General features: G+C 37.2%; 1 protein-coding gene across 3 annotated transcripts in view; it reads right to left on the reverse strand.

Annotated features, from left to right (window-relative positions):
* Window positions 1-254: 254 nt before the first annotated feature.
* PANK1 (pantothenate kinase 1) overlaps window positions 255-24684 on the reverse strand; it is a 31921-nt gene continuing 7491 nt past the window's right edge. For 2 of the 3 annotated variants that reach the window (XM_072425167.1, XM_072425168.1), the window contains exons 2-7: window positions 17841-18193; window positions 13946-14199; window positions 13291-13467; window positions 11234-11357; window positions 7957-8082; window positions 255-6721 (exon numbers count right to left, since the gene is read on the reverse strand). In XM_072425167.1, the coding sequence (XP_072281268.1) occupies window positions 6662-6721; window positions 7957-8082; window positions 11234-11357; window positions 13291-13467; window positions 13946-14199; window positions 17841-18193 (1094 nt within the window). In that variant the 3' untranslated portion in view covers window positions 255-6661. Of the gene's footprint in view, window positions 6722-7956; window positions 8083-11233; window positions 11358-13290; window positions 13468-13945; window positions 14200-14885; window positions 17810-17840; window positions 18194-24684 lie in introns of those variants that run through there. The other variant, XM_072425169.1, reaches the window with a different exon arrangement.

A 24684-nucleotide genomic window follows, 5' to 3' on the forward strand; every position in this document is an offset into this window, starting at 1 on the left:
CAACAAGATAGGATACAACAGCAACAATACAAAAATATGTTTAGTTAAATTTGCCCAACTACCACTATACTAAGTATACCATGAGTGATAAATAAGGTATAAACATACAGTGATGTATGTATTATATGTAAATCTGGACTGCTCATCTCCCCTCCTCCACTCTACAATGTTGCTGTACATTATACACTATACAGAATTTTTTTCCTAGTGAGATAATACAATACACTTTCTGAAAACTCACAAAAAAGCACAAATTATTTAACCATTGTATGTTTTATTTTGAAGCGGATGAACGCTTGACAAATATTAGTTGATAATTATGATACATTTAATTTACATTTTGTACAAACCTTTTACATTAGAACAAACATGTTATTACTCTCAAAATATTTTGATGCTGAAATTAAAGTAAATTAAAAACTGTGTTTAACACAATTTAGGAAAGGCAAGATAGGATGGAAGAATATGAAAACATTCAAACATTAAACCATTTTTCGAACTATCAAAGACAAAGTACGTTAGTAAACAATTAAAGTAAAACTATAGAAATGGTCATTACATTAAAAATAAAAACACTCTTATGCAACACATGTACTAAAAACAAAACATTTTGGCAATATATCCGGATAGGTTAAGAAAACCTTTTCAGTGGAACACCCCATAGTTGGGTAATGTAAAAATTGATGTACTTATTGCTTTTTATTCACTTCAGCAATATGAATGACTCAACTTCTGCTTCATTGCTATCCTCAAAGTAATTCCAAGGCTAGAATTGCAGAATATATCAATATATGCAACAAACTATTGCTTCTTGGGGAAATAGTCAAACAGTTGCACCAAAAACTGAAAAATTCAGTATCCGTAGGGGTCAGTTAACACAGTCAGTGCAATAAAGGCAGCATGTTTATAATAATTTGATGCCAACGCACTGTAAAAAAAAGCAAAATATCACATCACAATACTTTTTACCAAGACAGCACACTACAACGTAAGGTTTGTATGGTGAGGTGTGGGGTATCACTGTGGCCCTCTACTGTACAGATCAATGCACTGCATGTAAAGCAGTTTGCTCCATTAACGCATTCTTCTTATACCGCATGTGGCTGTGACACACACGTGTAAATAAAGCCTAAGTAAAGCATACAAAAAAGATTATATTTGGTAATTCAAATTATCAGGAATGGTTTCTTTAGTCAGTTTTAAAAGCCTTGGACAGCTTGGGGGCACTTTGAATCTATTTTATTGATTGGTACATCTTATTGGTAGTGGTGCAATTACTGGCTTTAGAAACTGCCAGTGGTCAGCAGTCCAGGATTCAGGAACAGCAATCGCTCCAGTGGACAGAGAGTATAATCACTTTTGTAGTGACTTTTCCACCTGTTGCACTGAAAACTCTCCTTGATATCACACTCCAGGGTAGACAAGACAGCACCTGTGTGGCATACCCCAGACAATTCTGGCCAGTTTATTAACTCAGTATGGGCACATTTTATGCTTATATTCACTGTATAGACCGTATAGTAACACCCGGAGGAAGCCCATACTGGCGAAACGCGCCGGGCTTATTTTTTGAATAAAACTCATCTCACTTTATTGGTTAGAATATCTATGTCTAGTACCAAACATCCCAGTCCTGTGACTACTAAACTTGACTGGGGATACATTTTGGATACTATGTAAATTGTATAATTATGTATGAAACTAAAACGTATCAATACATAATTAAGATTTAAACCGAAAACTTCTGAGCCAGAAACCTCTTTCGTCTCCTTCAATTTTGTTAATTTCCTCAAACATAAATACCTAAGAAATTCATTTAGGTTGAAAGCTAGTGAAACTTTATATCCTGTTTTTCACATTTTTAACACCAATATGAAAAAATGCCTGTATATAGCTGTAAATAATTGCTGTGATTGCTGTGTCTGAGACAGCCATGCCAATGCAGAAGGATAATTCTGAGCCCATGGGCATGTTTGCCTGTATGTGGGATATCTGAACTTTTAGAACTCTGAACTATTAGAGAAATACTCCTTAGATTTTCTTTTGTAAGGCAAATATATACAATGGAAACATAAAGGGTAATAAATTACATTATTGAAGGTAAATTACAGTAAAATTTCACCATATGCAGTTATTTTAATTATACCATATTATTATTGTACCATATATTGTCAGTTATTATAATTTTCATATTTTATTATGTAGCACGTGTTTATGATTGTATTACATATACAGGTTCCATGTGTGCCCTTTACAGAGTACCTGGACAGCTTTTTGTAGTCTTTAAAGTGTATTGAAAGTGTTTTGTTATTTTTGAGATAAGTGAAAAAATACCTGTTGATCTTGCCAGACACATGAGCTTTTACATATATGTGCATTCATTGTACATTGTACTCACAACCACCCCCTCTAAATGGGTGCAGTACTGTAATTCTAACAGGTTTCTGTAGTCATCTTTAAAAGGTGGTAGAAGTAGCCACCATATCTTGGACTGGTAAGTTTTTTGGGGGGAACTGGTCTATATATACCTGAAGCCTAAGAGTGAGGACTGCTATTTAGACAACTAAAGCTTTATTAGTACCCTGTAAAGCTTGCTGAATACTTAGTTATTTTCAATCTAAAGCACCTATATACAGTACAAGGACGAGGTTAGGGAAGCACCGGCCAGAGCTGTGTACCATGTTCCGTTTACATATCCCAGGCTTAGGGAAGTGGGCGGGTTGTCTCTGAACACAATCCGCCTACTCTCCTACTTTTTCCCCTTCGAGAGACACCTGACTCCCTGTACAATCCCTCCCAATCCGAAGCCGGCAAATTTACTGGTCTGCCAGTCCGAAAAGGTTGGCAACCACTGCAATAGAATTTTTCAGAGACACATGCTATCTTAGCGGTATGACATGCATCAGGAAGCAGTATGGCACAACCACTGTGAACACAACTGCCCTTGGGTGCCTAAATATAAACTATACACCAAAGCAAAGTTTTAGTTAGGGCCTATCTAGACTATTGCCCTGAAGTAACTGTGATGGACAGGCAGATCTCTGATAAGCATCTACTTTTTGGTTCATTAGACAGCCCAGCCAATGAATTGGCTTTAAAAGATTATTTACAATAAGCTTATCTGTTTTACCTATATGTGTGCAAGTGTAAATATATATATATATATATATTTGTACATAAGAATCATGGCGGATCCACAGCCATCAACAATGCAAGTGATGGGGAGAGAGCACAGCAGGGTGCCTCTCACTGGTTCCCCCCCTCCCCTTTTCATAGAGCAGAATGGTGCTGTACGTACAGCACTCTTTCATGCATCTTTTAATCTTTTCTAGTTGGAAAGGATCTAACGTGTGTATATAGTCTACAAAGTCATTTTTAGTAAAAGCAGGCTACAATCCCCCACCAGGTCTTTGTTGCTCTTCCCATACTCCAGGTACAGCTATGTCAGGCTAAGCCCAGAAATATCAAATATCTTTACATTTTACTCAGGGGATGGAAAGCTCAAGACGGCAATAATTATTATGTGAAAAATCAAGTTTCCCGTCATAGCCATGTCTGGAGTGGGGGATCTCCTGCTAGGGCCAAGGCTTTGCCAGAAACCTACTGCCTACCACTGATCTAAAAACTAAACAGTTTTGGGTCAATTTGCCCTTTAAAAACAGATTTTCTGCTCTTGCCATTTTCAGAAGAATACAAATGTAGCAATAGTAATAATAGTAATAAGTGATTACCAATTTACACAAATATACACAGCATGTCAATTTGAACATTTAATGTCTTTTAGTGTTTAATAACCATTTTATTTGAATTATAAAATAAACATCATATTAACCGACTGTGGTAACAGTCTTTCAATATTCTCTCTTTTAGACACCAGCATAAATTAAGTGCAGTGAATTAAGCTTCAGCATATGAAAACATGTTAAAAAAATAATAAAATTTCCTAAAACAAGGTCACAGTCATTAAATATCAATTCAAGTGTTTTCACATGAGATGGTGTAAATCAATGAGTGATCAATATCAACAAGATCGTACAATTGAATAGAGGTTTTATTTTCCAACATTTTTTCGTCATTTTTATACCCCTGACAAGATAAATTTAAAGAGAAGCCTTCAAACAGAAAATTAAAAGTAAAGTTGACCTGATCTTAAGTATTGGGTAACAGCAAGGACCTTCAGTTCTTGCATTAGTCCTTTGGATTCCCAGCCTAGTATGTACATTTGCTTAATATTAAGGCCTTTCCCTTCTGCCATCAATGTCCACCAATTTCAAAGCTTCAGTGTGCAGCAGGTAGGGCTTATTCTTGAGTTGGACCACATATTATTATGTAAAGCTTGGACCTGGAAACAAATGGGCCAAAACTGTGCATAGGGATTTATTTGAAAACTAACAAAAGTACTTGCAAGCATCACAAGGTCTCTGCACTTTGGACTGTTATGTTATAGTGTCCAAGAACTGGTCAGCTTTTTTTTAAACATACCCTGACATGGGGTAAAGAAATTCAGCTATGCAGTATAGGCACATTGAGGTGAACATGCCTAAAGAAGATTCCCAGACCCTCCTATCACGGGTAAACTCTGGGGCATTCTAGCAAGCAGAGCTCAGACTTTTCTGCGTAGCGATAGAATTGGATGCAAAGTGCTAGGCCTAACAATAGGCAGCCTCCCTAGCTAATATGCAGAAGCTAAGTAGAGGGAAGCATGCTTTATCGCTATCAGAAAGTGCTGAAGATTTGCCTTTTGGAATGGTCCAGCATGTCACCATGATTGCAAGGTTTGGAAGACTGTTGCAGAAGTGTGCAAAAACCTCCAGGTGCCCGATTGGGGACATTACAGAGAGAATGCATAAGAAAAGAATATGGCATTTTTCAATTATATGTTAGTGCTTTGAAGCATAACCGCACTTGAAAACAACGTTCAGTTAACCAGATTGTCCTCTGGAATAAACTAAGCTTCTGGTGGTAGGAGTTCTTTACATCTAGCGGTCTCCTGGTCACACTGGCATATTAAAGTTCCATAGATTTTCTATGGCTTGACTGCAATGAGTATACATTTGTGTTGGAGGAGCATGGATTAAATTAGGTCAGGGGAAGGGAACAACCAGGAAAACTACATTTTGCACTAAATTGCAGTTATCCTTTGAATTATACAAAGCTGCCTTGTGTATAGGCAGCACACTGTAGAGTCAGCCCACTGCTCTCACACACATTGGCTGTTTGTGTGTTCAGTGGTCAAACTTGTCTCCTGCACAGGGCTCCAGTTAACAATGCTATTCATGGAGCAGGGAACGTGTTAGATCACTCAAGATGCAAATTGTTGCAATGTATGCAAAAGCAGCATTTTTGGTTTATTGAAAAGCCAGACTTCTATGAGTCTTCAACACATAACAAAGCTGTAAATAACCATTTGCCTGGTTAATATAAATAAAAATGTAGCTTTCCTTTCTCTGCATGGCAAATGATGAACAGTGCTATCAGCTATGCACTGACTCTCGCATAAGCAAGAACACATTTAATTCAGCACAGACTCTTAAATTTAGTGCAGGACAAACACTGCAAACACCACGTAGCCCACAACATAAGCTGAACCGCTTTAGGGAATGTATAATAGTTATGTACCTACTTTTTTTTTTATTTAGTTTGTATTAATAAATGTATAAAAACGTTATAGATTCATTACCAATACATATTTCAGTTGCAGACAGCAGGTGGCATTTTCGAGACAGAGAAGTAGGTTTTCTGCACCAAGATAATCGACTACACCATAAATAGCATGGGTAGTTTGTGTATAAAGAAAAGACCCTGCAGGAATTCAAAGTCAGGGGAAGGATATGCCCCATATATGCTCATATCGCCCCATGTCGATTTTTAATGTTTTTGGAGAACGAGGGCAATCTAATATGTCTTGGAAGCACCCTGCATTACAAATTTATTAAAAAAATAAAAATGTATACAAGTAATGATATAAAGATTAGATATAAAAACGCAAAAGCAGTTTTAAAAAAAAAATTGATAAAAATGATAGAGACAGGAAAGCTACACTTTTTTCACTACTCAGCAGAACCCCCCAACCCCCCATTATCCCAAACCGAATTAACCCAAATGTGGATGATTGTTTTTCCCTCAACCAACTTGTATTGGAAATATATGAAGGACCCAGAAAGCAGTTATAGGAATTCATAGGACCAATCTACACAAAAATTGCAAAGCCATACATTCAACAAGATGACAATTTTCTCTTAGAGTCCCAAACAGAGAATTAGTGAAGTTTAGCATTACAGTTCAACTAACAGATGTTATGACCAAAAAAAAAAAAATTCAAAATGGAGATCTCTATTTAAAACAGCAGCAGCCCTGTCATCGGGCAGGTTAAAAGACTATGTACAAAAAAAAAAGAGATATAAATATGAATAATTACTGCATAAAAATTAGTGCTAAAATCACTACAGAACATTTGGCCATGTTGCAAAGTTGGTTTATACAATAAAATATACAGATATGTACAAGATTTTCAGTGTCTGTTGAAAGGAATCTGCTCTCTATATACAAGATACCACGTACAGGTGTGAAATGGCTTTGTGTGCATCTCTTGGAAGGTTAGAAAGAGAAAGCCTCTCAGACAGCAGCCTTGAGGTATGCAGTCCCTGCACCCACAATCTTCTTAGTGATCGTCGTTCATCTTCAGCAGCTCCAGAAGGGCCCCGACAGCTCCAAAGTACCCCTATAATATAGTTTGTTATTCAGAGACTCCATGGAAAGGATTTGTGAGGTTAAGCATGCATATTGGTTTTATTACTACTTCCAGATTAAGTAAGATGCAGTTAAAGATCTATCATATGGTTTTTAAAGGCAAAGTTTTTTCTAAGAGGATAAATTTCACTTTGGTTCCCAGAGCATGGAGCACCACCAATGCTAGTGATATGTGGAAGCATAATGGTCATACATGCTCCATAAAGAGCAATAGTAAAGACATAACAAATGCCCCTCTTGGCAAAGGTAAGTTAACAATCTTTAGCGCATATATACCAATGTTGTTACAGTATTCACATAAAAAGGGAGTGTTCATAAAGGGCTCTATTCATTAAAACTAATTTTCTCAGACATTCCATGTTTTATAGAGTCTGTCCTTTTCAATCCTTATATAAGTTTTTAAGGAAAGAACAATAGACTGTTCCAATAGGAGTGCTTTAGGTATAGTAGTTTCTGTTTGTATTTGTGGAGAATGTAAAAGGTTCTACTTGTCCCACTTACATTTCTGACCTGGTAAAAAAAATACTCCCCAGCTGCTCCAATGACCTTCTAATGACTTCCTCACTCATAACCTCATCACACACACTTTCTGCTCATTTAAAAGAGCACCCATTTTTTTCAAACTTGCCTACCCATCTTCTTTTGTCTTTTAAAACCGTCACTATTTCCCACCACTACATATCCCCCTCCTATTGTGTGTTACTTCCCCACCTCCTAGATTGTAGGCTCTTCGGGGCAGAGTCCTCTCCTCCTGTGTCACTGTCTGTATTAGTCTGTCATTTGCAGCCCCAATTTAATGTACAGCGCTGCGTAATATTTTGGCACTATATAAATCCTGTTTATTATTATTAACATAGGAAAAATATTCAACACATCACAGGATACAAAAATCAATTGGCATAGTAAAGTCAAGGTTTGGTGGGAAATGCTTAAATCTGAATATTGCATAAAAACGATTCAATAGTAATATTATATTTGTCTTTTTGCCAGGTAACATCTTGTCCTGACAAGGAGTGATTGATAGTCTACATAATTACATAGAAAGGGAAGGGGAAATGTACAGAACTGCCTCCTGTGAGAGAGATCAACATCCAGACTGTAGGTTGCCCCAAAAATAGTAGTGCAATTGAGGTTTTTTACATTCTGACCTAAACATCATATATCAGATTTTAAACTGAGCAAATGCAAATAAAGCAAAGACCCTACCTCATGCTCAAGAAAAAGGGCTTTCAGCTGTCCTTTCGACCAGTAATCCATGGCATAAGATAGCAGCTTCATTGAAACCATGTTAATTCGTAGAAAGTTCCCCACAAATAATACTCTGTCAATGTTCTAGAAGTGCAGACTAAGAAAGACATAAATTATACAAAATTATTCTTTCTATAATACATAACATAGCTATGAATGTTATTATCATGGTTGGCTACAAACACACAAAATAAAACAATATAAACAGACTATAAATAATGTGATATTATTATTATTTATATGTTGTGAACAAAATGGTATAATGAACAGAGAGCATGGATTATGATATGAATAAGGATAAGAATAAGATTTTTAAATCATTCAGTTACATGGAAAACAATAGGGGAGCAACAAAACAAGGATCAGTATTGTAAAAATGCATGAGGGCATAGTAACACTGAAGAGTCAGAAGGAACAATCTAGTAATAAATAATAAAAAATTATCTTTTTCAGATCCAGTGTAAGCCTAGTAATAAATTATAAATGTCAAATAGTCCTTAAGGAAAGCTTCCCTAAGCAAAATTGTCCTTTATACACACAGATCTATCTGTGAATGCCTAAACAAGGAACTCATAAACGGAGGCAGAGAAGCAGTGTAGATTTATTATAATCACACAGCCTAATTTACAAAATTTCTTCATCTACTGATCTAACATGACAGAATGAAACCTGCTCCTGACCACTGCATTGTGAATCTGCTTGGATAAAAATGGTCTTATCTCTAATGATTATTGTGTTACAGACTTCTGGGAAATGTCAGTTTCCTGCCTACATAACAGATTTAGGGAAAGCAAATACAAAATGTGTTGCACAGGCTTTGCTAACAGGTAGCCTGATGTGTCTAATTTGTCACCAGTTTGCTTGATACAGGTCCCCCACTGTTCCCGGTTAGCAGTGGTCAGGCCAAAATGTTACTAGCATGGATCTAATGAGACGAATATAATCTCTGCATAGACCTACAGCAGACAATCCCAAACTAATTATTGATCAAGTTTGTGCTGAGCTGTCTCTCCTCCATTATCTGTGCCAGCTCCCTCCGTCATTGACCATTGACCTATTTAGGTCCAGTGGTATCAGTGCTCTCTCAAGGTGCCACTGCTATTAGCAGAGGCAGTTCTATCCCTGCTACATTAACCAATGCACTAGTAGTTGCTGTACAGGGTGCAAGTATACGATTCCCAGCATTATTCTCAGGAGAAATGGGTGGATACATGTTGAGGTTTGTCTCTTGAATAAAAGAAGCAAAATTCAGTTCCAAATATGTCTTGGGAATGGAAGAACATTATATTACCATATCCTGTAATTGGTAATATTAGCTATACCCTTCAGTCACTCCTGCGTAAAAATGGGAACATTTGTAGTGTTTCTTGCAATGAAGTGAATGCAATGTTTGATGGCGGTTGAAAAAAAAAAAAGAATTGGGTTATTGTAGTGTTATTGGATTGTTATTAGAAAACAACAAAAAAAGAGAAATATGTAAAACAACAAGACAATACAAAAAAAATACAGGAGTTTTCTTGCAGGGTTCTGCTGAAGTTCCTCATGCTTTGATAGCCCTGTACAATGCTGCTTGAACTCCATGCAACAAGGCAACACTGTAAAGAAGCTGAAAGCAAGAGGAGAATATCCTATTGCTGGGGATGTTTACACTAAATGATACATGAAAATATTTTCTGAATTCAAATACACATGGTGCAGAACTACTAAAAAACACAGATGCATGTAAAAACAGATTTATGGAAGTCTGACATACGTACCTTCACGCCCACAGCAATGAAAAGAAAAAACATAACCCGGGGTAGTTCAACAAAAAAAAAAGCATGTCTAAATTGGATGTAGTCAAGAATGATACAGAACTGACAAACTTGTTCAGTAATCATGTTAGTGGCTATAAATAACAAATGAGAATTTTTCTCTGTAGATTCTTACAGTATTTCACTGAATATATGCAAAATATTAGCATACAGAGAAAGTTATTTTGTGACTTCTGCCCAGTGTTAAAAATCTGGATAAATGTAAAGTGCCTAGTGCCTTGGTCACCAACCCATTGGCTTCCACAGGTGTACTAAATTTCAAAAAATCATCTGGTACCAAGGACTTTAAACAAAATAAAATGCATACAAACAGTTGTCATTTCTTTGCAATATCAAAAACTAGAATAAAAAAAAACTTTAAAATCATAATGTTGTTTTATGTTTAAACAAGCACAATATTCCCAGCAGCTGCCTACATGTATCTTTAGAGAGACACAGTCCAGGTAAAAAAAAAAATCTGCCCCAGTAAACAATAGAAAAAAAGTATTTGTTTTTATGATTTGCCTAACAAATAAACAGAAAAAATAAGTTTACAAAAGTAATACCACAGTATTTGTTTCCTTTGGAATAATGTACAGGATACAAATCTCTATACTTGATTCTTTACTCCAAAAAGTTTACATCCTGTTTGTTCAGAGCTTTATTAGAATTTTGTTCTATTACATAATTGACAATATTCTAAATACACAAATAATGTGCAAATATTGGAGTCCTTAAATTGTCAAAGGATTTGTATTTCTGCCCAGCCAGTTCTGAGATTTACACTGTGTCTAGAGAAAGGAGAAGCAGCAGGGTTATAAGCTTACTAGTACAGGAGAATTGAACAATTGCATGACTCCTTGTGCTGCCTCACTCAGCCTGAGCTCTACTGTACAAAGACTGAAGGAGGCTGATACAAAGGTAAATTCCGGGGACCTATATATATTATATAAATTTGCTTTCAATAAATATACAGGGCTGCATTCAATTGTGTATATTCAGTCAGGACTTTATAAATGCCACCAGGTTTATTTAATAAGGCAGTGCAAAGAGCAGTGATTACGCACAATGGTTTTTAATCCAACTAATTGCTATAGAGTCCTGCACCTCTGCATTGTTACTTTTACTGCTTTGTAAAATAAGCCAGCTTTTCTATCGAATACATGATGTACTTTTGGGCAGTTCCTTATGGTACTAATGCAGATTATCATCAGCAGTACTGAGTTTTGGTGTGCAAAATAATTATTTGAAAGTAATGCACAATAACCCGCCCATGTAACAACCGAACACATGGAGCCTAATTGATTAAAGATCTCCAAGACTGGGCAAGATAGACATAGGTGAACCTGGGTGATCCAGGGAGAAAAAAATGGTATACATAAACAACATTTGTAAACTTATAAACGTCACTGATGTTGATCTTTGCAAGACCTGATTCTTACCTCATTAAGGGCACACATTCGGGCAATCGACCCTATGTTATTTGTAATGGTAACCAGAGTGGCTCTTGCCAGGTCCTCCTTGCTTATCGTATCTCTTTTTTCTTTGCTCATCATATGGCCAAAACTTTTGAAAGAGAAACATTAGACACAATATTTATCATAGCTGTCAATTAAGATTTATTTGCTGATTCAGGAATAATACAGATTATGTGGATAATTAAAGGGCTAGGTACTGGCTACAGCTAACCAATGAGAACACATTACAAATATACAACCTCTCCCTATTCTTCATCCTACAAATCAAAAACAATGTTTTAAAAGATTTTAAATACTAAACCTCAGAATGTCTGAGCTAAAATCATCAGTATTTAAATGCCTGGAAATACGTTACAGGACCCAGAGCAGCATTCTGTACATAACTGGTAATTTTTTATTATTTATAATTTATTATCCAGGGATTCAAATATCCTCCAGCAGGTGTCTTCCTCCTACAAATGGCTGTATACTATTAATCATTACTAGCCTGGTTGCTGGAGGGCATCTATTCCCCCTCTGCAGGATCCAGATACCATAGATTTCAGCCTTTGCCTAATATGCATAGACTATGCTGTCTCCCATTCCTGTACTCTCACCTATTACTATATTAGTTCCCTGCCTTACTAGTCCCAAACCTGTACTTATCCCTCCCAATCACACTTACCTTGCATCTAAACTCCAAATATTTTGCACTGGTAATGTTTATTTGGTTTGGTTAGCCTACACCTTTTTTATTTGCTATAATAGTGTTCACTTATGGCCTATTTTATTGCATAATATACCTACACCCCAAGGACACAGGAATCCTGCCTACAATTATGTAATAGGGGGGGATGCACTTTCTCAATGTGCAAACCTGAATTATTTATACAAATTAGTAATAAAAAAGGTAAGAGTAGGCAATTTTGGGGAATACACATACACAAATCAAGACTCTTCAATGTAATTTGCTGTAATCAGATAAATAGTTGGATACTTTCCTTTGGGTTTGCAGTGTAGAATAGTGAGGTGAGTAGTTTAAGGAAGATCGTTTTGCATGGCTGGGTAATTGATAAGCATATAGCTGGTTGTTCTCTCCATGGATAAAACTCTGGATGTAATTTATGATATGAGGGTTATATGACCCTGATCTATTCAGCATTTTCCACTGAAGTAACACCTACCCCATGTTATCGATTGACACTTTTTAAAGCTGTAATTAGCAGTCATTTTCTTTGCCAGCACAGTATGAGATGTACAGATTGATTTTTGTTCTGTTTAGACGTGGGCAGCTGTATTATGGCAGAGGCTAATTAAGATCTAAATCTAGCAGTAACTGGTAGACTCCATCTGCCATTAGCTCATTAATATATAAGCATATATATTTAGTTAACAGTCTAACCCTGTCATTACACTGAGTAATCATACCAGTAGAATAAAATCCAAACTGAGCAGGTTGTTGCGGGACTTCCTTCTTCCTGCCATAGACCCCAGCTCATTCTAGAGGGTTTCCAGACCATCACGGATATAGAAAAATATTTTTTGGTATACGTCCCAGAACCTCCTTCCATTTATATGACCCCTACAATTCTACCAACCCACTGGGCATATGAAGTTGAAGTCAAAGGAATATCCCTCTTTACTTTAGTTCTCCTTGTTTGCCATAATCCTCATCATATCATTTAGAAGAAGCCCTTAAGTTCAGTTTCTTGCAACTGCAGCCTGTTTAATGTCAATGCCAACAACTAATGCATAATAATGCTTTTACACTATGTAACTATTTAGTTGTAAAAGGCTGTGGCCATTATCCTTTCAATACTTGGAAATAATGCATGGTTTTGCTCTTACTTAAGGGTGTTTCAGAATTGATCAACTGCTAAAACTGTCTGTGCTGTGACCAGGTTTCCTGCTGATATTCTTTATTATGACTAGTATTCTTAAGAAGTCAGGTAATATGTTGCTTTACATTATGTATGTTTACAAACATTGTGTAATTTTTATTTTTTTTGTATCCGTATTGATTATCACTTCATGGTTATTACCTGGATGCAACTGCAGAGCCCTGAAGACTGAAGCGTTCATAGTCCCCGCCATAGATGTCCTTCACAAGTTTATCAACATTTGTGCTGTCCCCTTTGGCAGCCATTTCCAAAGCCTCCTCGAATGTTTCACAACCCGTCAGTAGGCAGCACAGGCCAAGGAATGTTCCACCTCCCAGACTGGAAAGATTAGGAAATAAAAATGTGAATAAAGGACCCTATATTACTAGCTGAATTGTACAAGTAAAGGAATTTAAAAGGATTATTTAGCCAGAAATGTTTGTCTCGTTTTCCTATGGTTTGAGTGGACTGTGCAAAAATAAACAGAATACTGCTAATAATTCACAGGTCACAGGGACCTCAAATAACAAAGAACAGTTTATGGGCAAACAATCCATTAGAAGAAATTGCAGGTATGGGGGTCGTTTTGTAGAGAAGTGATAGGTACAGAGGTATGTATTGATTTACTGCATAAAAATGCTTTGTAAATAATCAACAAAAATAAAATGCAGGTAAAGCCGCCTGACCACAATAAGGCACAAAGTCCTCCTGGTTATTAATCAGAATGCACATGAATGTTGATGTGTGTGGTGGTAGTCCTAATTTTTTACATCCTTTGATACATCTTTATATGATATAACCCATACAAGGCAAGTACCTGGTCCCAGTTACTCTTTTATAGTTGTCTTTAGAATACACTGCAAGAATGCTGACTCCTGACCCTATATTAACCAGCAACATTGGGTAAGGATTGTCAAGGCAATATGGCTTCTTCTGACACTGTTCTGGGTCTGTTGGGTTTTCAAAATAATAACACTCTGGTCGTCCATTAAATCCCACTGAATCCATGTAGAGAAGGCCCTGGATCAAGCAGTCCAGTTCATCCAGTTTATGAAGCTGGAGGTCGGCTATCTAGAAAGAGAGAAACATTTAAGTTAATAAATAAGCAGGTGTAAGTAGAGCAGAGGAGACAATTTCTCCAAATACAAGGGCAAAGAACGAGCTGACAGCACTTTGCTCTCCTGTACATATTTGATATTGCATAACAAGAACACATATAAACAGAGCACAACAGAGAGTACATGCAAGACTTTGAATCGCTAAGCAAAATTATGTGCGCAAACTAACTGCGGTGCCAAATAAAGGATCAGTTCATGCAATAAAAACAATTTCAGCTTTGGATAAGCACCTTTGTATCTCCCCTTTCCCCTAGCGTCCCTGTTATTCTTTGGACTAGGTGAAAGGTATCTATATCACATATTTGGGCCACCTGCCACATCCTGGTTTAAAGGGCCACTCTTTCCATGACAAATCTAACTTAGAGAGAATGCAGCAAGTGGCTCCTTGGAGAGCTGCAATCTTTGATATACAGAAAGTGTATTCACGCCTAAAATGTATGAAAAAGTTTTAAACAGTTCAGCAAAAAAAGATAAAAATTTTTATTTAAATGAAACTTGTCTTGGGTGAAATAAACCAGCAACAAAAGCATGTGCAAGTATTTAGGCTATGTCCTTTCCTCCTAGACACAAATGCTTGTGCAACCTGTACATTCCTTTAGAAGCTTTCTACCATACATAGCCAAGCAGTCAATTTTTTACCTTGGGTTGGGTTCAATAAACCCTAAAAGCAGTGAATAATGGCTACGCCAGCTTTCCCACAGGCTAGGCCAGGTCCAGCTGGAGGCAAATTGGTCTTCTGTAGCCTATATACCCTTCTCCTTTACAAATCAGTTCAAGGAATATTGGTATCCCGACTTTGCCAACAACCAGATCCCCTCTTTCTTCAGACAACGCCATCAATGAAAGATGAATGCTAATGAATTACATTATAAAAAAAGACAATTGAACTGTTCCAGTCAAGCTTATTTTTTTGTCCAATATAAAAACTAGATTTTATGTCCCTTCATCTAGTAACCATCTACTGCAGGCTATGTGGGTGCATTTTTAATTCTGGCATTGTGCAGCCTTTTGAGATTTGCTCCAAACGGTTCCTTTGTCAGGCTGGAGAAAAATACAATCAACCAGCTAGGCCGGTTCCACGCTCCCTTCATGCTCATTTAGTTGCTACGCAACAAGCTTCAGCATGAACTGCCGTTCCGTCTGTCTTAAATAAGAAGCAAAGGATTATTCTAATGAATGTAGACAACACCTCAACATTAGGGATGCGTCATTCTCAATAAAACACAAGGAAGGTTGTATCCTTTCTTCTATGGGCAGACATTCATCAACGGTTCAATGTTTACTAAACATTATCGGGGTCATTTGTTTCAAGTGAAAATAACAACAACTAAGCCAAATTCTCCCTGAATTTGAAGTCCATGAACCTGTTTTATTCACAAAGAGCATTGTATATCAAATTGGCTTTTAGAAACCAGTAATAGGTCATGTTTTTCAGCTTAAAAGGATGGAACATGAAGAAGCCATGACAAAACAATCTAGACCTAGGATTCATAACCAGGGCTATGGAAATAAAATTATGAGGAAATTAAACAGAATCTCTAAATAATAAAATAAAAAAGGTTGTTAGAATGTAATGCTTAGATTGTTAATGATCAAGGATTGAGGAGGCAAGGGTCAAACAGCAAATGCAAAGCACGGACGTCTTTCTTCCTCCAGTATTGATTGGACCCATCCCAAGCTATTAATTGGACTCTGCCTAGGTTAGGAACCTCTGATCTAATCGAGACACACTGATAATGTTATATGTGAATTTTCTGGAAAGCTTGGCAAAGTGTTTATTACATATACTTGGGATATTATTTTGATAGGAATAAATTATAAACACATACTAATATACAATGTATCTGGGGATCTCTGTTTCTTCTCAGATGGTTCTGAGCTGACTATAGTTTGCAATTTTGTAGAGGTTTTATGAGTTTTATTGGGTAAATAGTAAATTGTTTTACCAGTTTCAAAGAGCAAATACAGAACCGGCTTGGGATCGAGCAATCCCATACAAATACCAGCCCCTGGCACCTTTGCAGCCACCTTGTCAATTATTTTGGTTCTTAAAGAAGCAATGTCTGCATGTTTGACAGCTGACATTCGTTCTCTATGGAGCTGCTGGCGGGAGAAGCTTCATATAGCGTCGTCCCAGAGGCAGTTGTTTTCTGGAACTAGGAAGCAGAAAGCACACCACAACCAAATGGCCAGTGTGAACATAGCCTAAGGGTTGTTATTTGTTGTTAGGCAGTAAAGCTTTTGTAAACAAGTTACTTACCTATTAGGGAACAATAAATGAGTTGTATAGATTTTATGAATAGGACTTATATTTAACAGGGTATTTTCCTATCTATATTCTGACAGTACCCTGGGATTGCATCTGATTATTATCTTTCATATTTGTTTACTTTTCATATACAATGTGTTGCGTACATAAGAAACAGCAATAATCCCAGCTAGGCTTTTATGTGTTGCCAGTTACTAAACAAGGAAATCACTCCAAACAGGTAGAACAAAACCTGCTTAGAACTTGTTTGATGTGACTATACCACAGTAGTCAGACCGGTCAACAAAAAAAATTTCTTAGCTGTAGCCAATTAGCCTACGAATATGTTACTGGATTGTGGGAGGAAACACCAAGGTAAAACTATAATCAAATAGTGTCCCAGTACGTAGGGGCTGGGAAAGTACAGTGACAATTACTATTGACTCACTCAAATTAAACACAGAAAAATCCTGTTCCTATAATAAATCAGTAAGAGTAAGCATTATTCCCCTTCATTGTTGGAAGCCACATGGCCCAAAAAGCAAATCCCCCTTCAATAGTCCAAGCTGTAACCCTATATGTTGAATGTATCACATTTTGAACCTATATAAACATACCTATATAACACATTGATTTTTAAGTAGTGAGATCAAACACCTTTCCAGTGCTTGCCTGTGCAATTTATGACATGTGCTTGTCATTTACTGTTATGTACACTTTATAAACAAACCCATTGCTCTGAGATACACTCCAGCTCTCTTATCTCACCCTGCCATACCTAAACTGATTACATACAACACACTGATTAATATTGCACATATACACTGCCAACATATTCTACATTTTCAAGTAATGGTATTGTAAAGGAATCACCAAAATTGTATGAAGACACTATGACAATAGGAAAGTAAAGAATCCATAGTGGTGAGATCTGTCGCCCAACCTAGTAACATGTTATTATATATGAAACTAGAAAATGCTGTATGTCAACAACATACAAATAGGCTCATTGTCATGTGTTTACTAATGACTTAGTATAGTATATCAGTAAAGAACTGTGAGTATCAACTTGAAGCTCTTTTGATGTTCTTCTTCAATGGGTCCAATTACCTAGTCACCTTCCTTTGTGTATGGTACATGTACACCCCTTAGTAGGGTTGATGTAGAGGATAATGCTTTCTATTACTAATAATGATTAGCTTTGCTTGGGTGACAATTAAAGTGACAAACACTGACAGACATCAACTGGTATGTGAGATTTATATATTATAATATATATTTGTAATAACTGATCTGAAACCGAATTATTAAACCACTGGAGAAACTGTACCCTTTCCTCTACGTACCGTCCTAAAGTCCTCTTCAAATTTGTACGCCCCACCTCCTGTGGCACATAGTGTAGTGTGTAAGCTGGAAAAATTCTTCTCGCTTCCCATTTGAATAAACCTATGCATAGCACAGGTGGGAAAGCGGATAAAGTGCAAATTGCCTTTACGGCCGCACATGGTCAGGTTTTTCAGTTCCAAATGGACATCTCGGATTCCAGTTTTACCATAGGCCGTATTTGAAGTCAAGTATTTTCTTATGCTTTTTAGGTTTTCAACCTCTTCTTGTTCTTCCTCTGCTGTAATGTCTTTAGGCTCAAAGTAGACGAGTTTAACCAGCGTTCCACCAATATCCATGCCAAACCATGGGAAGGCTGCAAAAAAATTAGACATTGTGACTTTTTACGGTTATAACTTTTAAAGCAAAAAGGCAACAAAAAATAATGAATGTATTGCTGTCCTCCAGGGCAGAGGTATCCAACCTAGCCTGGCCCTACGAGTTAAGAATCCATTATTCTTAGGAATTCAATGCCGTTAGTTGCCTGCAATTGGACTTTTAGGGTCAGGAGAATAAGTAAACCTGTGAGGCTGAGATCTAATATTTTGATACATCGTGTCTATCAGACAACAGCCGCTAACTGCATGACCTTGCATAGCAGGCAGCTATGCTGATGCTAATTGTAAGCCAGTGGCTAAGGCTGCGTATGCACGTTCAATAATTGTCGTTGTAAAGGGTCTTTCATGATCCTTTCCAACGACAAAAGACTGAACAATGGATGAACAAGCGCTGTACATACAGCACCGTTCTGCTCTATGGAGAGGGGAAGGGGAAAACGACCAAGCGGCACCTTTGCTGCGCTCTCTCCTCTCCACTTTAATTGCGATGGCTCGTTGTTCATGGATACGCCAGGATGGATCTGTGACAAGCGCTGTTCACAAGCTAGATTCTCCTCTGATAATCGACTCAGGGCTGATATCGGAGGAGAATCTGGGTATGGAGCCTAAAGAGTTGTCACCCTCCAGTGCCTTTACTTGCAGGATTTTACCCCTTTAGAAAGTGTAGGGTGAAACCTTTCAGTGCAGTTACAAAAACAATTTGGTTAAGAAACAGTATACAGCGAGACATGATGCCACACACTCAAAAATAGATTTAGGGATTACATATCACTTTTTGGAGGGATTTGTTTAAGTGTTAGACTATTAAGAGATTTACACCACTCCATGAACCCAATGTGCAAGTAAGAAGACAGCGAGTATCTAAATCTCTGAGTAGCAGATTTCAACTTTTCAGTAGCCCTAGATCTTAGTTTTTAGGAAGGGCAATAACAGGAATTTTTGGATGCATTAGTTTTTTTTTTAATCCCCTCATTACCAAAAGCCAAGTACTGAGCTCTCAGTACCAATAACAGATACCACAGCGAATACCCATGGGACCCCATTTGAAACCCATACTCAGAATGTACAGCAAACCTAAAGGGTGAATTACGGACGTACTATGACAGAGCTGGTAAATCAATCATTGACATACTCTACATACATACATTTTGTGTTCGAAAAATGAAAAAGCTAACTTTTCTGCTATTTACTCTACTTCTTCATTAGAAAACAGAAGCACCATAGAAGCGGTTTGTTTTTTGCAGCTGGTACAGAAGCCAACTAGCACAAAAACCCTGGACAAGCCCACCCTGCCTTTCAATACCATGCTAACTTGGCAACTAAAACAAAACAGCTAAGTGTTTTGATGTTATTCTAAATATAGCACTGACGGTATAATCACTGCATGGAGCTGTTCTCTTTCTAAATGTACAATGAATTTATATCCAACCCATCAGAACGGTGCACACAGAAATAAAGAACCTGACTGCAAAGCAAAGGAAGTCGTACACATTGCGATATGTGTAAAAAAATCATTTGAGGAAAGCCAAAGAAAAATTTCTAAGGAATAATGGGCATATGTGGGTATCCGTACTTATAGTGAATTGAAGACATTGACCACTAGGTGACGTGATTAAATCTCATTTTTATATTTTTAGCAACCCGTGCCTTTTCTCCAGAGAAGCTACAACTATAAATACCAACCTGCATACCAATGGTTATACTAGCACTGCGCCATCAGTGTAATATTGGCATTGATGCTGTTTACACCTCCGTCCTTTTGTTCCTTTAGTTCCACTATCAGAGACAATAATAGCTCATCATAAGCAGTTTCACGTGTATTTGTAACATGTAAATGCAGTCGGAATACCTGCTCCAGAATCAGCTTACAATGTAACATCATAACCACAGCCATATAATGGATCAACTTTGGTGTAAGCCAACTCACCTGCCAGGCTGCGTGGTAGAAGGGCATTCAAACTCAATCTACAGGGTACTCCACCAGGTCTCTTAGATTACTTAGTTTCAGTAAAAAACTAGCATTTGCCCAGTGTATGGAATATTTAGTACTTGGCAATATATTGTTTTGACAATGGCTGGCAAAATGAAATCTGTTGTCATATGGGGTGGGATAGATTATCAATAAGAAAGAGAAGTGTTAGTATACGTTGACAGATTTTAAATTACAATCCAACAAAACCTTTGGATCTAATGTGAACCTAAAAAGTAATTCAGCACCTTTTTTCCCCAGTCTGATGTGAACAGATTGAAAATGTTGGTAAATATTGATCCACAGTACACAAGTTTTATTAGGTGTATAAATAATCAAGTACATATGATCACTTTCTATTCAGGAAAAAAAAAAAATTGATTACAAGGACAGAATCTCAGAGGGCTGTGAAGTTTTACAAACCAACTGAATACAATTTGTAGCGGATCTGCACATGTGTACTAAGCCACAGTGTGCATCCCAGAATTTTTTTTTAAGCCAGGTGGGAAGAAATTGTAGGCGAGTGGCAGTTCTTGTATTGTAAGCAAACTTTTCAGCATCCATCCACATACATCCCAGTGGTTACTAAAAAAATGCCGGGTGGTCCGCCCAGCTAAAAGGGTCTGGGGAGAACACTGAATCCATGTGATGGTATTTTCTCCAGAAAAGGAGTCTTAAGTTACGAACACACATCTAATAAATAGTTACCAGAGATGAATGGTCAAGCTCGTCTCGGGCGAAACCCTGCCGTGTACAGCAGTTCCCCAATGTTGTTCAACAATCCACCACAGCCTATTAGTGAACGACTATGGAGAAGCACACACTGCTTGTTAGTCCTTTCTCTTCTCCTCTAAACAGAATGGTGCAGTGTGTACAGTATTCGTTCATCTGTCACTGGAAACAATTATGAATGATCATTTCCAGTGACAATCCTCTGACATCAACCAGACATCTGTACAAGGCTTTGGACAAGTCGTATTGCACGGCTAACAGCCTTCAGTAAGTCATGCTAAAAGTTGGGATTATCTGTAGTCCTCCTATACGCAGGAATATAATTTAGTTTACTGTCTGTACAAATAATAATTGGCATAATGTCCAACTTGCTTAGCATGATCGGCCCACATAGACCAGCTGCAAAAACATCATCATCCTACTATGGTCACTGAGCAAGATTGAACACAATGTTACATTCAATGACTGGAAGGTCTGAAGTAAATTTTAATGAGATCAGCAAAAAATATATATATAGGTCACTCTTCTGGGACAGAAAAGGAGTAAGAGGAAAACAAGTGTAATCCTTTCCCAAGAAATAAACTTTGTTCTGCACACCAACATGCCTCCCTTGCACTCTGCAATCACATGGCCATGCAAGCAGGTGATATTTGATCTTCGCTTTAGATGATAACTATCTAGGGGAAAGGTCTCTAGTATATAAGACAACTGCAGAGACACAATATCAGAAACAGTCTAATAAAAAAACTTAACTATTATCACAAGTACCACAAAAAAAAAATCTAAATGTCAACACAAAGAGTACAGTAATATAATAATAATAGTAGTATGTAAAAAAAGAAAAAAATAGGTGTATGTCATTAAACTTGAACCACATCCAATTTTGTGTTACCTAAATCTTCAGAGATACGCCTGTATTTACCAGGATTTCCTCCTTACTAGATTTACAGGAATGTGGCCCGCTCTATAATATTGGCCATTTTGGATGAAAAGAAGCAAACTGTGGTGCCCTTTAAAGGATTTATCAGACCATGCATAATCTTCCATCTCAATTCTGATAATGTCCAGAAAATATAAAATTATTTTTTTTAAAGGTTAGCGAGAGCTCATATAAAGTAATAAATGCATGTTCAAGCTTTATGGCTGGATTATGCCCATGCAATAAAGATTCTGGCATTACTTAGAAAAGGGGTGACTAACATCTGGAAATTAGCCATATTAAGAACCAGAACGTTGTAGAAATAGTCAAGGAAAATTTCCAGTAAGTAGATTGATTTTTCTATTGTATTGTAAGATACCATAAACACTAAATGCCAAACGACATAGATTGAATGCTTATATGTCCTTATCCACTATCTATGCATTCCCCATACAAATGTACACAATCTTTTTTTTTTTCTCCATCATTGTCTACTAGTGTACACTTAGAGGATCATGTGAATCTTTAGCTGTGTGCAATCTCACTGCAAGGATGAGCACATCTCCAAAAATGCATGCAAAGCTTGTGTGAGCCAGGCTGCTGCTGCATTCCAAGGCATTATTGTCCACGCATATGTGTGAACAAGGAATAAAACTGTTTGCAAAAGTATCAACTAGTATCAACTGCAAGGGTAAAAAAATATTATGATATAAAAATCTATACACCGATCATTTCCCAATTCACTGAAATTAATTTAAGCTACAAATGTGTCATCTAATGATCCTTTGAAGAACAGGCAATGTATGTAAAAAGAATGCACTAATGGTTGGGGCTTTTAGACAAAGCCGTGGTATAACCAATAATTGGGTATTATTGACCTACGGGGACGTAACAATTATGTACAATTATGCCCATAGACGATATTAGATCCTTTTGACCTATGCAGCAGAACCCACCTAGCAGCAGATTAGTAATAATGATTAGAGCACTTAAAATAACTATACTTAGTCACAGAGTGAGAGTTAGCCTTACACCGATATGAACACATTTAAAAGATCGGTCAATTCTATACCATTCAGATCATGGCAGCCAGTTGACATATGTCAGCTAAATACATTGTTCAATGATTCTGATAACATCAACCACTCCTTGCCATTCATAACTTATCATGGTCCATACATGCAGTGCATATGTACTGTAGCACATATACCTTTGGGGACTGTAAACTGTCATGACCTGTCCCAGGCTAGGTGATTAAGTACAACCTGTATGTACAAAACAAAATGTTTTGTACTGATCGTCTATAGGAGAGACAAACAGATTAATAAGATAAAAGTAGAAAAACGCTGTAGGGTCCTACTAGGATGGTCAATGAAATATATATAGTGTGGAACATTTATTACCTCCATTGTATATAACGTTTGTATTAATTATATTTTAACAATGTGAAAATACAGTACTGTCTGCATGCAGTTGACTTAAGTAATATAAATGTAGTTTAATCCAACAAAGTAGTATTAGTAACATTTAAATATCCTGGCCTTACATATCCACATATGGATCTGAAACTTGTACAGTATTGGGCACCCCATGTGACAGCACTGGTATCAGTCCCACATTGAAATTAGTGACATGGTCCTTCTTACCTGGAAGATAAGGAGAAACACATTGCATACACAAATACCTGTACCTTCTATTTACTTCTATACTGCTCCACTCAGCTAGGAAGACTTGTGTCAATTTAAGAAGCCCCATATACCCTATAGATCTGTGTGCAGGCAACAACATGCAGAATGATGTCACTTTGAATAACCAACATGCTTCTCTTTACCTCTAAATATCTCTGTTTCTCTTTTGGGTCCCAAAGCTGAAAACAGCAGTAGGGGAGCAAAGAAAAGGGAATTATGTGGGTAAAAGCACATGTGTTGCTGTACCCCAAAAAGGCAAAGCACACGTCAGTTAAAGACTGAAAATCACCCTGGTTCCCCTTCATCATGGCTAATAAAAACCTTGGGTAACAGGGTGATCCCCTACTCATGGTAAGGATCTCCTTCAAACCAGGTAGAGTTTTTTTTGGCAAATAATTAATCGTGTTTATAGTTCAGTATCATAACAACAAGAAACAGTAGTTTATAATCACAAGTCCAACAAAGTGGGGGAAGTGTACCCCAATTAATAAATGTAGGCCCTGCTTGGGCACTAGACAACAGTTTCTATCAGGAATATAATCTTAGTAAATTTTGTCGCATATGTATGTCGATACCCGACGCGTTTCGCTCGGCTTGGGCTTCCTCAAGGGTGACTTTACGTTTAAGCGCAGTTGCATGCCGATTGCTTGCCAGTGTATATTCCTTGTAGACATACTGCATAAGTTACAACCCTATTAGGGGGGACCTATAGTGCCAAGTGAATTAGAGATGGGAAGAGGGTCCCCAGATAAGGAGAGGAGGTTGTATGATAATATGTTATGTCACCAGAAGAAAACCTCCTCCATTTAAGTGATCTCCTTCAAACCAGCAAATGTTACCAATGCAGGAAACATTTCCAAGAAGTCACACTTGCGTTAGGTACTGTTCTAGCTAAAGATCAGAAAAGATATCATAGATGAGTTCACCAATGCAAAAGGAAATTTTTCTAGTCCCTTGCTATAGGAAATATTGTTATAACAATTTTATACTTAAGGTGATAGAACAGATATATTGGGTCCTTATGGTCTGTAAGCCAGGCAAGTACTAAAAATCACTAAAATATCTGACACTCAAAAAATTGTCACACATTTCCTCCTCTTCCAAACATAAAGTCTCTGGATACGAAGGCTGAAGAAGTCATATTCAGGTCCTTGTAGGGAG

The sequence above is a fragment of the Pyxicephalus adspersus genome, chromosome 10 (genome assembly GCF_032062135.1).
Source record: "Pyxicephalus adspersus chromosome 10, UCB_Pads_2.0, whole genome shotgun sequence".
Classification (NCBI taxonomy): domain Eukaryota; kingdom Metazoa; phylum Chordata; class Amphibia; order Anura; family Pyxicephalidae; genus Pyxicephalus; species Pyxicephalus adspersus.